Source organism: Helianthus annuus, chromosome 15 (genome assembly GCF_002127325.2).
Source record: "Helianthus annuus cultivar XRQ/B chromosome 15, HanXRQr2.0-SUNRISE, whole genome shotgun sequence".
NCBI lineage: Eukaryota > Viridiplantae > Streptophyta > Magnoliopsida > Asterales > Asteraceae > Helianthus > Helianthus annuus.
In genome coordinates, this window is record NC_035447.2 from 124,287,256 (window position 1) to 124,306,576 (window position 19,321).

Here is a 19,321-nt window from a genome sequence, read left to right on the forward strand (position 1 = left end):
TTTGTAAAACTTCAACGGTCTTTTGAATTTCCTTTCAGTATCTTTTCTAAACCATTTCTTCCTTTCTTCACGACGTTCATCTTTCGACATTTCATCAAAACTTTTATTCTTCACACATTCTGCAACTTTCCTTCTTAACTCATCTTCATTCGCTTGACTGAAAAATTCTGCAAGTGTCGGAAAGTTAGAAGTATCAACATTCACATTCTCAGACTGTTCATCATCACTACAGTCTTCAACTTCAACTCTGTAGTAATTATCAGCATCTTCAATATATTTATACTGATACTCAGGCTGCTGATTGATGTTGAACTGATTTAGCTCCTCTTCAAAATCAAACTTGAAATTAATCTCTTCAATGTGCGTCATCTTGATGATCTTATCCAAAGTATAAGTATGCATGATTTCTCCTTCCTCTACGTTGTGTTAAAGACAAAGGATCAATCTTGTAACATGATCATCACTTTCATCAACATTCTTTGTATCATCAGGCTCCCCCTCACTTTCAGCATTCTCAGATTCTTCATTAGCATCATCATGAAGATAATCATCAACATTTTCTTTAGTAGACGCTTCAGTAACTTTGATGCCTGTAGAACCTTGATCATTATCATCATTGTCATCATCATCATGATCACTATTTGAAGAAAACACATCATCTGCATCATCTTTCATAATTTCTTCGTCATCAACTTCTTCTTCATCATCTTCCTCATCATCATTTTCTACATCATCAATTTCTACATCATCATCAAATACACCAGAAACCGAAGATATAGGACAAGGATTTTGAATAGGTGATTCAGGAACAATTGACGGAACGATTGACCTTTTAGTTACTTCAGAAACACCTTCAACTTGAACACCTTTACCCTTGTTCTTCATTTCTGCTGCAATCTCAGCCTTACATCGTGCTCTGACTTCTTCAAGCTCGATTTCTTCAAATCTTTGTTCAACAGGCTTTCCGATCAAATTCTCCAATACTTTATTCATCATATACATTTCATGCTCTTTCTTTGCGTTGTTGGCTTCCAATTCTTTGTTCTTTAGCTTGAAATATTCATTCTACTCATCTCTACGAGCCTTTTTCTCTTCTAACTCTACAATTCGAACTTTAAGAATATCAATATCAGCTTGATCAGCTTCAACTCTTTTCAACAAAGATGAGTTTTCAGCTTCAACAGTCTTGACACGCTTTTCAAGCTTCTTTTTCTCAACCAACACTTCATCCACTTTCTGTTGTAACTTCTTTACAAGCTCATCATTTACAAAACTAAAATCTCCAATTTCTTCAAGAGCTATGTTCTCAGGAACATGTGGAAAATCTTTGAAACCAGAAGATCCAGGAGTAGTTTGTACTGGTGGTTGTGTGGTTGGTGGTGTTTGTAAGATGTGTGGTGAAGTTATAACAGGTTGTTGTTGTAGTGGTGATGATGGTGGTTGTTGTGGTGGAGGTGATGGTGGTTGTTGTGGTGATAGTTGTTTAGGAGGTGATTGATGTGGTGAGGAGATGGTGGTTGTTGTGGTGATAGTTGTTTAGGAGGTGATTGATGTGGTGGTGGAGAATGTTGTTGTGGTTCAGACGGTGGTTATTGAGGTTCTGATGCAGGTTTCGATTTCAACTTGATTTTCAACTTTCGTACTACTGGAGATACAACACGTTTCCTTGCATTTGATTTCTTTCTACCTTCAGAAGGTGGTGTTTGAACTTCTTGAACATGCTCTGGTGATAGAACATACAAATCATCATCGTCATCTCCACTCCTCTTTCTCTTCTTCTGTTTTTCTTTATCAGAAATTACTTTTTTCCAACGTTCAGTTTCATCAACCTCTGAATCAGATGAACTCTTTCCTTCATCGTCACCTTCCTCACCAGCTGCTTTCTCAGTTTCCAAACCATAATCAATATCTTTCAACAGTTGTTCAGTCTCAGGAGATACTGGGTCTTGATCTCTTTCAGCATCCGCTTCAGTTTCATCTTCCTCTGGTTCATCGACTAGCATTGTCTCGACAACTTTCTTTTGACGTTTCTTTTTCCGTTGTGAAGATGAACCTTCTTCTGCTTGTACTTTCGGAGTTCTCTTACCTCCTCTTTTTTTCTTTTCTTTTACTTCTTTCAAAAACCACTCATTTCGGGTTTCTTTGAAATCTGCTAACTTTGCAAGTTCATCAGCTGCACTCTTTTCTTTAATTTCTTCATCATTTCTCCATTTCAGATGATTAACTGGATCTGGATGTTCGTAGTTTGCACTTTTAATGAATCCAAAGAATTCTGCCTTTGTTTTTGGTTATGGCCGATTTTTGTGATACTTGGATAATATGATCAACGTATCATTATCCATGTGATATAACGCCAATAAATCATTATCTTCATCTTTCACTAGATCCGGATAAGCATGATCAAGCATCATTTGCACAAATCTCGGATAAATCCAGGTTTTACTGCCTGATGTAATGTTTTCTTTCATGTAATGGAAAATGATTTTCGAAAAATTGTACTTTTTGTTCAGCACTAATGCAGTCACCATGCACATCTGGTAATCTCTCATCACATCATATCCACCCTTTCTATGACAAAGAGCGTAAATCACTGAATGAATGAAAAATTTGTAAGGCTTTGAGAAACATGCTTTTGAATAGTTTGCACTGTTCAGCGGACCATTATATCCCATCCTCAACATACATCCTTTAACCATTCTCTCTGGAAACTTCGTTGGTGAATTTTCATCATCCGTAAAATCAAACACTTCACAGACGAGTTTCTCTGTGATGACAATCTCTTTATCTTCACCATTTAAGCTAACAATCGAAGTTATCACTTTACTTTCTGCATCATACTTAGCATTCTTCCAGGTTCAATATGAGATTTGAAAACATTATGTTTATTTGTCAATGCCTTCTGGATAGGTAAACGCTTCATAAATTCCAGAATATCCTTGAATACGGCCATCTTTGGAAGCTTTTCATCATAAACACAACAAGTGTTATGTGATGGATCAAATTCGACAATCGAAGCCTGAAACATACAACCAAAACACAAGTTAAACACTTTGAACAATTTTCAACACAAAACATCATTCACACGAAATGGCTTTCAAGCGAAATGGTCATTTTCAAGTGATGTGATTTTCAAACGGATTGGTCAGTTCCAAACGAAATGGTCAGGTTCAAACAGTTTGACTTGCAAACGAAATGGTTTTCAAACGGAATGGTGTTTCAAGCGATATGCCCATTTCGTGCGAAATGATAACATTAATCAATGTGTCACTTCGTACGAATGACTTGTCATTTCGTTTGAAGTCTGTTTTTCATTTCGTTTGAACAGACATGATTTTACAAATGTCTTCAACCTGTTTTGATGATGAAATTGAAACCCTAGGTTTATTCTATAACAAATTCCGAGTACACTAATGTGTTTATTGTTCATTTTAGATCACATAATCATTCTAGATCTAAGTTCGGAGATCTGTTCTACCAAGTTCATATGAAATCGAGATGTCTAGATCAAATTGAAACCCTAGAACTGATCTACATCAGAATCCGATCACACTGAAATGATTTTCATTCAATTTGGTCCATTATTCAACCCTAAATCTAGATTCAAAGGTCTTGTTCATCGAAGTTCAACAGATCTAGGTCAAATCGACATCAAATCGTACCTTTCCCATGTTATAAGTTGAGCCAACCAACTTATAAACAGATTTCGAACAACAAATTAACAAGAATCAGGCTTAAAATTGATAAAAACTTCAAATCGCTTGAAAAACGCTCTGACAGGTATATTTGACGCGGAATGGAGAAGATGATGGTTTCAAACGATATGGGTCCCTTTATATAGACATGTCCATTTCGTACAAAATGGACAGTTGAGGCAGTGTGACATTTTCATGCGAAATGGGCATTTGAACCGATATGGCCATTTCGTACGAAATGGTCATTTCGTATGAAATTTCAATTTTTCAAAATTTTTCAAATTTTTATCTTTTTGATTATTTTTAACCTATTTACCATCACACCTAGTTAACTAAGTCCAAGTTAGTAACCCTGGTCAACTGTTTAGCCTGCCAAGTCCAAGTTAATGACCTTGGATGACCAATTTATGAACTTGCTGACTTTTTGAAACAGATTTAAGTTCAAATTAATGAACTTTTAAACTATTCGAGCAATTACCAACACCTTTTCACAAACTTTTGCTTATCCAACCCTCATGTTCCAACTTTGTTTAGCACTATGAGACTTTGATCATCAGATCCCCAACGTCCGTTGTCGAAAATAAGATGAAAAATCAAATCTTTTTGGATTTTGATAAACAATAAACTGTTTACACATATTTTTGGTGAGCGTGTTAGGGGATCATATCAGCTGTTGACAAGATACAAGTACCGTTAAGCTTTCATTTCATATTAAGCATTAAACAATTCACAGTGATTGCCGATATACTGATCCAATTTAAATTTTCACACAAACTTCAATCTGTTTAGGATACGAATTAGTGTTTTAAAGGCTTAACTTATACGCGTGTACCACCTCAGAATATACTCTCGTATCCAGACCACTATATTCAGTCTTACAGGTGAGTGTACACTAATGATATCTGTAATGGGGAATGCGAGGCCATGAGAGCTCAGGCTAGAACTTCCGTTCAATCAGAGAGATGATGGCTCGACTTTAGGTGGGTCCCCTTTGGGGATCTTCTTTTCAACAGCACATGATTAGCATTTTTCAATGTTTCATCATTTTTTATGCTGAGGGGAGGCTTTATGAATAAAGCAGTGCAGAGTATTATACGAGGACTAGGCTATTGCTTCCGCAAAATCAGAAGTCCTGGTATAATACCCCAGATATCATGACGTACAAAGACCTAGTATGTCAGAAATAGAGTCTTTCAAACAGGATTTCAGGGGTTACCTATATATCCGAGAGATGTTCCCCACGTATAAGCAAGTTGTGATTTATGTTTATATCCCAAACAAACTTACAAAATGTGTAAAAACCTATCGGCATATCATCAGCGAGACTGCTTAACACTTTTTAAACTATACATTTCTTTAGCGTACTGCAACTGACTAGCTGATGTACTATCATTTCCCCTTTTTACACAAACTCTTTTTTCACTTTTTCAAAGTTTTTGGATTTTGAAATTTTATCATGTTTTTGTATTTTTTGTAAACTTTCTCCCCCTAAAATCAAAAACATATTTTTGTGTTTTTTGGTTTTATCAAAAGCAGAAAATAAACTGTACAGAAACTTGACAACAAGACGCGGATCACTTCTGATCGCCGTCCTCCTCGGCTTCACACTCAACAACCCTCCCAGAAAACAAAATTTTTAACCCGTTTAATTTTAAAAGATAGTTAAATCTTCTTCTATCAAAGGGTTTTGTATAAAAATCAGCTCTCTGATCATCGGTGGGTATATGTTCAATTCGAATCAATTTCTTCTCGTAGCAATCACGGATGAAATGATGTCAAATTTCAATATGTTTCGTTTTAGAGTGATACACCGGATTTTTAGTTATGTTTATTGCTGCCTCATTGTCCACATAGATTGGCGTGTCCAAGAACTGCAAACCAAAGTCCCTCATTTGTTGTTGGATCCAAAGGATCTGAGAGCAACAGCTGGAGGCCGAAACGTATTCTGCCTCACACGTCGAGAGAGTGACTGTGGACTGTTTCTTGCACTGCCAAGTGACTAGTCGAGTTCCAAAGAACTGAAAGCCTGCAGTTGTGGATTTTGCATTCAATTTACAGCTCCTGAAGTCAGAGTCTGCATAACCTGTAAGAGAAAAGTCACCAGATTTAGGATACCACAAGCCGGTGCTTGGGCAACCTTTAAGATACCGTAAAATTCTTTTCACAATCATCATGTGTGACTGTCTCGGGCTAGACTGCTATCGGGCACATAGGCAAGTTGGATACATGATGTCCAGTCTTGACGCAGTCAGATACATTAATGATCCAATGATCGACCGATAGTACGTCTCATCCACTTTCTCTCCGCTTTCGTCCAGACAAATCCCCTGATTTTGAGCCAGGGGGTTGATGTTGGAGTTGATTCAGACTGGTTGAATTTGTCCAGTACATCATTTACGTATTTCGTCTGGTGTATGAAGATTCCTTCGGGCATTTGCTCAACTTGTAGCCCTAGGAAGAACTTCATCTCCCCCATCGAACTCATTTCAAACTTTTTCTTCATAACCTTCTTGAACTCTTTGCACAATTCATCATTCGTCGATCCGAAGATTATGTCGTCAACGTAAATCTGCACGATGAGTAGATGTCCTGCAACCTCTTTTGTAAACAAAGTGCTATCAACCATCCCTCTGATGAACCCGTTGGCCAACAGATGTAGGGAAAGCGTCTCGTACCAGGCTCTCGGGGCCTGGTGTAGTCCGTAAAGCGCTTTGTTGAGAAGATAGACCTTGTTTTTGTGCATTGGATCGGTAAACCCTGGTGGTTGTCTGACGTACACTTCTTCTTTGATTTTTCCGTAAAGGAATGTAGACTTGACATCTAATTGGTAAACCTTGAATCCTTTCCAAGACGCGAATGCCAGGAAGATTCTAATTGCCTCGAGTCGAGCAACGGGTGCATATACTTCTGTAAAGTCGATGCCTTGTTGCTGACTAAAACCTTGGACTACCAAACGTGCTTTGTTTCTCACAATGACCACTCTATCATCCCGTTTACACTTAAAGACCCACTTGGTCTTGATCAGCTTTTGACTTCTGGGAGATCCACCAATCTCCTCACTCCAAGTTTCTCAAACTGCAGTAGCTCCTCCTGGATTGCATTTACCCAGCTTTCCTTGGTCAATGCCTCTTTGTATGTTCTCGGCTCAACCTGCGAGATAAAACATTTCAATGAAAATTCTTCCTGTAAAGGAGCTACAGAAGAATAAAAACATGTAAGGGCTTTGTTGATTTGATCACGCGTTTTCACGCCACTGTGAAGATCTCCAATGATTTATTCTGAAGGATGATACGACAAAGTTCTCGGCATGACTGCGCCTGGCACGCTCACTTCCGATTGCAAGTTTGTGATATCCTGATCACTCGTGTGATCCACAGCTTCTGAAGTTGCAATATTTGGTTCCTCGTCAAAAATCGGATCGGGTTCTGATTCTGAGTCATCAGAATGATCAAATATTGGAGCTGGTTCTTTTGGAGTTTCGTGTGCAGTTCCACTTGGACCGGCCTCGTGATCATTAGTACCCACGGTGGGCTGAGAAACTACCAACGGTCTTGGCACTTGTTCTTGTGACATAGATTGCTGATGTTTGTATAATAATGCTAGTTCCTACTCACTTGGCTAAGTCGTCAATTGGAATGACTCCCAGAGTTTTTCGTAGTCAAACAACAATCTGCTTCCAGGAAGTTGTTTCGGAGTAGTAAACTTCTGACAATCAACATGCTGAACCTGAATAATCTTCCCCAAGCATGGAACAAATACTCTCTTCACTAGACTTGCATAACCTACAAAAAAAACCTTCGTTAACTTTTGCACCAAATTTACCATCTGGATTAATAAAAGTGCAAGGTGATCCAAAAGGTTCTAAGAATTTCAGATTTGGTTTATAGCGATGAAGTAATTCAAAGCAGGTTTTTGACGTGCTGTCGTAGTACACGCAAATTTAATCCAATTACTACTAAATAGTTAGTGGCATGTGGGTATCGAACACAGGGAGTTTGTGGAATGTGTGTTATTTAAAGGTTTGTCTAGGTTAACTAAAATTAAACTAAATGCAATGAAAATAAAATTCAAGAGTTGGTTTGATTGATTTGATTTTTAAAACTAAGATTACTATTCTAATTGCAAAATGAAAGTGTTGGTTTGTAAACAATTTAGAGACAAATGACCATCTTTAGTTTCCGGTTTGCTTCAACGTTTGTGCTATCATCCACTAGAAAGAACTACATAGACATAGTTCATGTGTAATTACTTGTTGTGATAAAAGGGAACGAAGTGCTCAGATTCCTAGAACGTGAGGTTGTTACCGGATGACCAATTAACCCTTACTCAATCCTAATTCTATCCATGATATCTCGATTGCCAACGGTACCAAGAACGTATGGTTTCAAACTAGAATAACAAAAGAATCAACAATTTACAAGCAAATAATCACACACCATAATAAACAAAACATAGATAAAGTTTACCATTCTAGAAATACGAAATCAAAGCACAACCGTCTCAAACAAACCTTCAACTAAAGATGACCACGATAAGTTTAGCCACTCATGGCTTGGACAATCATCATAACAAACGTCTTAATGTCATCACAATCAAAAACATAAAAACTATGATTCGAGATGTCTTCAAGCTCCCAAGAACAAGCAAAATCGTCTCCAAAATGATGTGTAACCGAATGGGAATGATTCAGTGTGAAAAGACACTATAAATCCACATTAAAAGGTGGAAGTTACACATTTACGCAGGTCAGCACCGTAAGCTATGGTGGCCACCGTAGCTTACGGTGGCTTGGAATGGCTAACGGTGGCTTTAAACTGTCATACGCTGACAAAAAGTGCCAGTCAGCGCCGTAAGCTACGGCCCTTGCCGTAGCCTACGGCAGGCTTCAACATGAAAACTTGTTTTCAGCATAACTTTTTCGTTTCAATTCCATTTTCTTCACCGTTTTCGTCTACGTTCTCGTAATTTCGTCCTCTATCATGCTATCCTCTTAATTCTTCAATTCCAGAAATTGATTTTTTCATTTATTCTCCGTGTTCCTTCCATTTTAAGCTCCCGTTTGTACCTGAAACACAAACAACCGTAGTTATCTAATTCTAGACAACTACCCGATTAAATGTAGGATTTTATTATCAATTATACCATTTAAGGGTTGTCCTACGGACTACCCGTCACATCCCCACACTTAACCGTTGCTTTCCCCAAGCAACTCATTCAAAACTATTTCAAACTACAAGCGATCATGATGCAAACCAAGCTAAAATGTATCATCCCTCTACTAACCTTTTATCATACCACAAGACACACCCCTCACAAAAACTCTCGGTGAAAAGTAATATTAGCACATTATGCTAAAACACTCAATGCATATGTGTGATTGTGCGACAATAAGCTTGTATAAAAATCAAGTTTCGTTCTATCAAATATTTTAGCATGCCTATGAATCAAAAGGACTTACAGGTTGTAACGTGTTGGGATTGAACCCTACCAAAGGAACAGATAATAAAAGTCAAAACTGGATCACAGCAGTAAATTCAGAATATGCAGATGTTTGGTTGCGAGTATCTCCCCTTGAAAGTGGTTTCAACATCTGCTGACCTCCTATCTGCTGATCATGCAATCTGCTGACCTACAACTGCTGACCAAGACAAAGTCTGATAGAAGAACTAAAGCTCTACTGCTCAATCTACTGCCTTGGTTCAAGCACTCTGTTGGGTTCACAGCAGTGGAAGGATGCAGCAGCAGTTTATGTTTAGTTTATGCATTGAAATGTAATATCAGTAGTTAGCATAGCAGTGTTTGTATTGATCAGAGGTTAGAGTTTGTTAGGAGGTTAGATGTCACTTTCATGGTGACGTCAGCTTTGATGCTCACTGGTTTGCAAGTGCCTATAAAGAGAACAGTACTCTGTACTGTTCTGTTCAGCTCATTCACCATCTTCTTTCTGCACGAACAAACACTGAGCTCAGGCTGAGGGGGAGTTTGCATATCATACACACATTGTAATCAGAGTTTAAAAATAAATTTAATCATTTGATTCAATGTTAAAAAATGTATGATTGATAGCATTTCTTCTGTTTGATTGTGAAAAGTTTGGTTCCATTAAATTCCGCTGCACTACTCTTTCATTTGTTCATCTAAATTCAAACACAAATCACAATTAATCCAAACTCAGATCCTAACAATTGGTATAAGAGCGAGGACAGTCAAACTTGATCTAACAATCATTTTGACGTAAATAGTTCAGCTCGAAATTGTTGATACTGATCGTTTGTTCGTTGTGTTGAAAAACAGAGTAATGTTTAATCACCGATAAAGTTGATTAATCAGTACCTGTAAAACAACCGGAAAGATGTCGCAATCACAAGATGATAAAAATAACATTGGCTCTTTGTTTAAACCACCTATGCTGAAAAGAAATGAGTACAACATCTGGGAGCGAAGGATGCGTCACATCCTCGCTCAACAAAACACTGGATGTTGGAGGTCTGTCATTTTCGGTCCTCATGTTCCTATGGTGCCAAGCGCAGAGGATGCCAAAAAATCCGTTCCTAAACCAACTGAAAATTACACCAAATTGGATTTTCAGAAGTTTGAACTGGATGCCAAAGCGTTTAGCATCATAGCCTCTGCACTCCCCAACGAAATCTATGCTGGACTGTTACATTGTGACAGTGCAAAAGAATTGTGGGAAGCATTGAAGGAACAGTTCGGAGGAACAGAGGAGGTTATCGAAAACAATAGGGAAATTCTGAATCAGCAGTATGAAACGTTTTGTCACATCAAAGGGGAATCAATAACCCAACAATTTGAACGTTTCAGTTGTCTCATCAGTGAGCTAAGGCTTGTTAAGGTTACATTTCCAAATGCAACCCAAAATAGCAGGTTCCTTAGATCATTGCTAGAAAAATGGGACACAATTGTTTTTGTCACCAGGAATTCAGCTGAATTCAAAGATCTGACCCTGACCCAACTCCATGGTAGACTCCTGACCTTTGAAAGGGAGTTGAACCAAAAAAGGAGGTTGCAAGAGTCTGGTAAAGTTGCTGATGACTATTCATTCGGCAGCACAGCTCTGTTTGGTCAGGAAGAATCTGGCAGTAGTAGTAAGGATCAGAGTTATGATCATTTTATTGACATAACAGCTGGGGGTAACTTCGTCAACTCTGATTCTCACTCTACAAATTATGCTTTCACAGCAAATACTGAAAACCAGATGTCAGATAATTTGTGATTTGAGCTGAATGATTTGCAACATTTTGATCCCACTGACTTAGAGGAGATGGACATCTTGCATCAGTTGGCCTTGCTTAGTGTAAGAACAAGCAAGTTCTACAAAAGAACAGGGAGAAAATTTCCAGGGCTTCATGGAAATTTAAGGATGGGGTTGGATAAATCGAAAATCAAGTGTTACAAGTGTAGTAGGCTAGGTCACTTTGCTAGAGAATGTAGGAGTCAAACAAACTACTGGTCCCATAATAACTCACCCTAGCACAAATCCTAGACCACAACAACAAAACACTGTGCACTATAACCAATATGCCCCTGCAGCACATGTTAACACTGCTCATTATGCTGCAACCCCTGTGCCAGTGCATTATGTTCAAACCACTGTTCCACAAATTCAGTATGTTCAAGCCCCTGTCCCTCAGGCACAAGTGCAACCTGCTGCACCTCAAACAGCTGCTCCAACTGTGACACAACCAGATCAACAAAGCTTTTTCACACAAGGCTTTGTTGATTGGAGTAGCATGCCTGAAGAGCTTGGTGATGAAAATTTTGCTCTATATGCTTCTAATGATGCTTTTAATGATGAATTCTGTTTGATGGCATCAGAGTCAATACCAGAAGGGGATGAAGCTGAAGGTGAACAGCTAAGTGCTGAAACAGTGGATGAAGTTGCTGAAGCAGTGGTTACTGCAGTTGCTGGTGAACTACTGCTGGAAGAAAATTCAGAAACCCTGATTGAACCACTGACCGACCCTTGGTCCAAAGAAGACAAAGAGAAAGAAGAGCCGAAGAAAGCTGGTGATGAAGAAGAGAGAGCCGATGAAGAAGATAATCATCAATGTGATTGTGCCATGATGGCTGCTGCTAAGGTATCACCTCAAGTTCTTGAAAAACTGTGTTCAGACAACTGTATTATTGCATTTGCTAACATTAAAGAGGTGAATGAAAACCTTAGAGATGAAATCTTGTCTGATGAGGTCAAATTTGAAAAGTCATTGAAAGAACTTAGAAACAAATTGGCTGAAAAAGATAAAGAGATCAGCAGTTTGAAAGAAGAACAAAGCATAACCAAAACTCAACTCCAAACTATGGTAGAAAAATACCAAGTTTGCAAAAAGGAGTTAGAGTCTACCCAGATCACCTGTGAAAGGTGGGTGGAGTCTTGCAAAGGGTATGAGGTTATGCTTGAGAAACAGCTTAAAAGCAATGTTAAGTTTGGTATAGGTCATAGAAAATATGATGACATTGCAAGCACTGCTGCAATGCAAGCTGTTTCTTCTGAAATCATACCAACCAACAAAAATGGCCAAGAGGTTAAAATAACCGACAAACTTGGTAACAAAATTACTCTGGAAAGATCTGTGGGATCCTCAACTTTTGAGGAAATTGAGAAATACCAATTTAAACCCACATGGTCTGATGAGTGTGATATCCTTGAAAATTTCAAACCAATGGATTTCACAACCACTGATGGTGTAAAAGCTCCAAAAGCAAGAGTCATTCCTATCAAAGATATCCCAACAGAGGTTCAAAACTCTGTTGCAAAGGAATCTGAGAAAAGAAAGAAAAGAGAAAAGATCAAAAACTTGTTTTGTGAATTCTGTGAAAAGAAGAATCATCTAACAAAAGATTGTTTTCATCTAAAAGCATATGATATAAACAAAACAAGCAATATTTCACCTGCTGCAAGCTGCACCATCTGTGGTAAAAATAACCACAAAACTAAGGAATGTGTGTATCTCAAAAACTTTGATGAAAAGAAGAAAGAGTACACTGCAAAAACATCCTTAAGTTCATCAGCATCATCTGTTAAGTTCACCAAGAAACAACCACTGTTCATCCCTGTCCAAACTGCTGTCACAAAACAGCTGAACCAAACATCTGTTCAAAGGGATGTACAGGTGACAGATGCACCTCCAGCCAATCAATTCAGAAAAGGCAAGGAAAAAGCATCATACCAAAGGATTCCACACATTTATGAGACTTACAAAACGCCCTCTAAACCAAAAGTGAACAGGCATCCTTTTGCTTATCAACAGATGATAGGTCAAGACCCCCAACAGTGGTTAGAGAAATACATTCCCAAAAATGTACAAACCCCTGAGCTAACCACCGTCCATGCATCTGCCTCCATCCCAGACACTGTTGAGACCCCATCCAAAGCCCTGCTGGCTTTGGAAACCTTTTTGAACTAATCCTTTACTTCATGTGCAGGGAGCTTCTACATGCTTAGATAGTCTTTGGTATGTAGATAGTGGAGGCTCCAGGCACATGACAGGATGTAAAGCCCTTCTTCAAGATTTCAAAATTCATGGAGGGGGTGATATATCCTTTGGTAATAATAGTAAGGGAAAAGTTCTGGGGTCTGGTACTGTAAAGTCTGGAAATGTAAAATTTGAAAATGTGAATCTTATTGATAATCTGAAATTCAACCTCCCGAGTGTGTCTCAAATGAGTGATAAAGGGTTTGGATCATTCTTTACAAAGGATTGTTGTAGGATTGTCGGACCAGAAATGGTTAGTAAGATTGAAGCAATAATCAAGAAAGGCTCAACAAAACTTGTTGCTCAAAGAAGTGGCAATGTCTATGTTGTTGACATGTCAAGAGAGTGTCCCAGAGCTGATGCCTGTCTGTTCTCAGCTGCCTCTAACAAAGAGACAGAGTTATGGCACAAAAGACTGGGACACACAAATCTCAAAACAATAAATGAAATTTCAAAAAATGGCTGAGTAAGAGGCTTACCACAAAAAATGTTTTCATGTCCTGAACACTGTGTTTCCTGTTTAAAAGGAAAACAGCACAAGAGCTCTTTTAAGTCCATTGAAGAGTCCAAAACAACCCAGTGTTTGCAAATGCTGCACATGGATTTGTTTGGCCCAATGCAAGTCATGAGTCTCAAAAAGAAAAGATACTGTTTGGTTATTGTTGATGACTTCTCTAGGTTTACATGGATCTTCTTTTTACACTCCAAAGATGAGACTGCAGGTATTTTGCAAGACTTTGTGATACAGGTTGAAAAGAAATTTGACCTTCCAGTAAAAGTCTTCAGGAGTGACAATGGCACAGAATTCAAAAATAAGGAGTTGGATGCCTTCTGTGTGAAGAAAGGGATTGTAAGGCAGTACAGCATTCCTAGAACACCAGAGCAAAATGGGGTTGTTGAAAGAAAGAACAGAACACTGATTGAGGCTGCCAGAACCATGCTTGCAGATTCAGGTTTGCCATTAACTTTTTGGGCAGTGGAAGTAAACATTGCTTGCTATGTCCAAAACACAGTTTTAATCAACTCCAGGCACAAAAAGACAGCTTATGAAATTCTGTATAAAATAAAGCCATTAATCTCATATTTCAAAGTTTTTGGTTGCCCATGCTTCATTTTGAACTTAAAAGATTCTATCTCAAAGTTTGCAGCCAAAATCGATATAGGATATCACCAGGGATACTCATCCACTGCTAAGGCCTACAAAGTGTTTAATACACGGACCAAAGCAGTGGAAGAGACCTTGAATGTAAAGTTCAATGAACTTTCATCACTGAAAATCCCTGCAAATCCTGCAGAATTGTTCGATCTTGAAAAATTCACTTTTGAAAATACTGCTGTCAAGACTAACACTACAGGTCCATCAGAGGATTCATCACCAGACTATGGATATGAAATCATCATTCCTCAAAAGTCTGCTTCAAAAGGGGGAGCATCAGTTTTTCAAAACAGTTGTCAAAGCTCAACCACTGCTACCTTAACAGTTGTTGAACAAAGTAGCCCCTTAACCACTGCTTCCACCTCATCAAACACTGCTGAAAAAAGTCCTCAAACAGTGGATCAAAGTCAGCAGGTGTTCACACCTTTACCTCCAATGCCTCCACCTTTTGAAGCCACTGCTGGGTCATCAAAGTCACCAGCAGTGGTTAGCTCAGATGATACACATCTGCAGCCTTCACCACAAAATGTCGTCATTCCCTACCAAGGAGAGCTAATCTTCTTGAAATCTCATCCACCAGATCAAATCATTGGCAACATCAATGAAGGGGTGCTTACAAGAAAGCAGTCCCGAAACATTTGTCTTTTTGCTGGCTTTCTATCACTCCATCAGCCAGTCAAGTACCAAGAGGCACTAAAAGACAACAGCTGGGTAGAGGCCATGCAAGAAGAGCTCCAACAGTTTAGAAGACAACAAGTATGGGAGCTTGTACCACTACCAGAGAATGTAAGTCCTATTGGCACAAAGTGGGTCTTCAAAAACAAAACTGATGAAAGGGGCATTGTTGTCAAGAATAAAGCCAGGCTTGTGGTTCAAGGCTACAGACAAGAAGAGGGAATTGATTATGATGAAACATTTGCTCCTGTTGCAAGACTTGAAGCAATCAGACTCTTTCTGGCCTTTGCTGTCAACCACAATATCAAGGTGTACCAAATGGATATAAAATGTGCATTCCTCTATGCTAAGATTCAAGAAGAGGTATATGTCTGTCAACCTCCAGGTTTTGAGGATCCATTTTATCCAGATCATGTCTACAAGCTAAACAAAGCTTTGTATGGCTTGAAACAAGCACCCAGAGCCTGGTATGAAACTCTTTCCACCTTTTTACTTTCCATTGGTTTCACCAGAGGCAGGATTGATAAAACACTGTTTTTAAAATGGAGAGGAAAGGATTTGATGATTGTCCAGATTTATGTGGATGACATCATTTTTGGAAGCACATGTAATAAAATGTGTGAAGAGTTCAGACAACTCATGATAGCTGAGTTTGAAATGAGTGCAATGGGTGAACTCCAGTGCTTTCTTGGTCTCCAAGTAAAGCAGCTGCAAAATGGCACTTTCATCCATCAAGGCAAATATGCAAAAGAACTTTTAAAGAAATTTGATATGGATGATTGTAAGCCATGTAGTACACCTATTGCAACCAACAAATTGGTCATGTCTGAAGAAAAGGATGATTTGGTTGATCAGACCTTATATAGAAGCATGATTGGGTCTTTATTGTACCTAACTGCATCTGGACCAGATATCATGTTTGCAACATGTGTCTGTGCAAGATCCCAATCATCCCCTAGAAAGTCAAACCTTATTGCTGTAAAAAGGATATTCAGATACCTCAAAGGTGCTCCCACACTAGGTATCTGGTATCCAGCTGATGGTAAAATTGAGCTTTCAGGTTTCTCAGATAGTGACTTTACTGGATCTGATAAAACAAGGAAGTCCACTTCAGGAGGGTGCCAATTCCTAGGCAATTGCTTAGTGTCTTGGCAAAGCAAAAAAGCAAGCAGCTGTTTCCACATCCACTGCTGAGGCAGAATACATAGCTGCTGCAAGCTGTACAGCCCAACTGCTCTGGCTTCAAAATCAGTTACTGGATTTTGGTATCACTGCCTTGAAGACACCACTCATGTTGGACAACCAGGCAGCAGAAAATATCATCAAAAATCCAGTTTCCCATTCAACCACCAAACATATCGACATCAGACATCACTTTGTGAGGGATTGCTATGAAAAAGGTTTGATTTCTCTGCATCATGTTCCAACTAAGGATCAGCTGGCAGATGTGCTAACCAAAGCATTAGACACATCTACCTTTGAAAGCTTGATCTCTAGGATTGGTATGCTCAACATGGAATAACAGGCAAAATCATGTTTTTCTATGAATAAAAGTGATGTGTGTAAAATGCACCATATAAATTACATCAAATAAGGCATAAAACTAACCCTTTTTAAGTACTAATGTTGGAAAAAGAGTGTTTTTGTCTTCCTTTTGTATTTTCAGGATGAAATGAGCTCAAATTCACAAAAGAAGCAAAAAGACAGCTAATTCTAACATAAATACAAGAAAAGGAATAAAAGTAGACTGCCCGAACCCTCAACGGCATCCTCCCAAGCAAAAAAGAGAAAACAGAAGCCTGAACACGCCCCGTGCTCAGCCAGCACGGGGCCGTGCCCAAGAAGCAGCAGAAAAGACAAACCTATAGAAGCTTCTATTGCCCACCACGGGGCCGTGTCCAGTGAGCACGGGGGCGTGGCGAAAGTACAGCAGGCGCATTAATTGTAATTGCGAATTACAATTAATGAAGAGAGAGAGTGTCAGACGGGCATGGGGGCGTGTCCAGCGGACACGGGGCCGTGCCCAGCCTTCTGTTCAGCCTATAAATAGGAGTGCTTGGTTTCATTCCAATCCATCCCTTGGCACACCACCTCTCTCACACTTCATCCACCACCCACCACCACCATAACACCATCATCCACCACCATCATCCATTGTCCATCGTAGAGTGTGTGAGTCGTCTCGGGATCCAAGATTGATAGTAAGAGTTCTTGACAATCAAGGCCATGTTTGCCTAAGTCTCTTACATCACTTGGTGAAGCCAAGTGTTTAGTATAATACTTTTTATTTTTAATCTTTTGCACTTTTTATTTGGTTTTGTATTAATGACTTTAATAACTAGTTGCTTATGTTGAAGGTGATCTTTCCTTATCGTTTGTCCGTGGTGTCTTGACATTATTTTACTGTCTATATAAAATAAAAGATTTTCACCATTCATATCTCCACGGTCTATATGGAGGTATGTTGGCTACGTGGTCGGGGGTTAAGGGAACGGTTTGGTAAGGGTCTTGCCCTTGTTCAGCGTTTAGAGGTCCTGCAAGGGACCTGGGTCAAATTTAGTAGGATCTCCTTCAATGCCCATAGGTATTGGATGGCGGGGATCCAAACTCTTTGACCCCCTCATAAGTTAACTACTATTAATACTATAACCCGGCTATTTAGGACTGTATCCCTGCTGACTCAGACTACTTAGCCGAGGGTAACGTCACCGCCAAAAGCGGGGCCTACCATAATTTGCATTAATAACTTAATTCATTATCTTCCAATAATCCAACCCTTTAGGATTGTATCCTTGCTGACTCAAACTACTGGGTTGAGGGTAACGTCGCCTTCAAAAGAGGGGCCTACTACAATAACTAAGATAATCTCTTAAACAAGTGCAAAAGTGCGAAAATAATCAAAGGTTATACTAATACACGAGTCGGATCCAAGTGATTCATCTTGTCTATCTGTTTTTATTTTATTTTTATTTTTCAGCATTTAGTTAGTTTTTATTTTCTTAGTTTAAAAACATTTTTCTAACTTTTTGATTTGATTAGACGTTGAGGATAAACCGGTACTAACAGCTCTTGTGTCCTTGGACGACCTCGGTATCTTACCAACACTATACTACGTCCACGATGGGTGCACTTGCCCATATGTGTGTTTAGTGTTAGTAAATATCGTGTTTTATAAATTTAAAACTTGGCTAAAGGTGTAAAAAGGGCTTAATAATATATCTAAATTATATACACACTACACACGCATCAAAAAGCATTAAAATGTTTTCATAAAATCAAAAATCCATCCTTAAAAATAGCTAAAAATGAATTTTTCATTAAAATCCTAAAAGTCTGCCATAACCACTGATGGGTTCAAAAGTCTGTGCTGCTACAAAAGTCTGTCCACTGCTGAAAGTCATCCCTTGTTCTCATTTTCTTTGGTTAACCACTGATGGTCAAAATCAGTGGTGCATCCACTGCTAGGCTATCTACTGATGGTAAAAAGCATCCACTGTCATCCATTATCACTACAACTACTGTCTTCACTAGTTGTTTTCACAACCTGTACTGTTTAAAAGTACTGTCCTTCACTTCACCAGGGGATGGCATGCGGGCAGTACTTAGGGGTCAGACCTTTTGTAACGGTTGCCACGTCAGCATTCACTCTTCCTCTATAAAACCCCTTTTCAACACCCAAACAAGGTTTCACTGTCGAATTGAATTCTCAAAAATTCTCTTCTCAAAGCAGTTTCCATCACATTTCGTCAAATTCCTTCACAATTTCATCTTCGATTCTCATCTTCAAAATGACAAAATCGAAATCATCCGCAAAAGCTTATAAAGGGGCCTCTCAAAAGGCTACCTCCACCAAAATCCCACACAAACCATCTCATAATCTACTGGGTCTCCTCACAAAACCCGGTACCATCGACACATTTGATTCCATCCTCGATCTGCTCAACGCCTCAAAGTACAAAACTTTGTTAACCGCTGATGCACCGATTTACCTGCAAACTCAGAGAGAGTTTTGGAAAAATTGCTTCCTTGAAAAACAAGGAAAAGATGTCATAGCCATTAACTCTACTCTGCAGAAGAAAGCAGTCCAAATAACACCGCAATCCATATCTGAAGTCTTTCAACTCGATGATTTGCAAGGTAAAGACTCTTTCCCTAAAAACGAGTTAAAAATTGACTTCATTGAGAGAGGGTATGCAGACACAATGAAGAGGGACACCTTACAAAAAGGTTTCTTCCCTTCTGCAACCAGATTTTTATTTCATACCCTTCTCATGTGTGTTTCAAACAAAACCACTTCCTTTAAC

The 19,321-nt window shown here is 38.9% G+C and overlaps 1 protein-coding gene across 1 annotated transcript; it reads right to left on the minus strand.

Moving 5' to 3' along the window:
- Positions 1-426: 426 nt before the first annotated feature.
- Positions 427-1,002, minus strand: LOC110914160 (rRNA-processing protein EFG1-like). Its single transcript, XM_022158972.1, has one exon. It carries the CDS (start codon positions 1,000-1,002, stop codon positions 427-429), a length of 576 nt encoding a protein of 191 aa, XP_022014664.1.
- Positions 1,003-19,321: the final 18,319 nt, after the last annotated feature.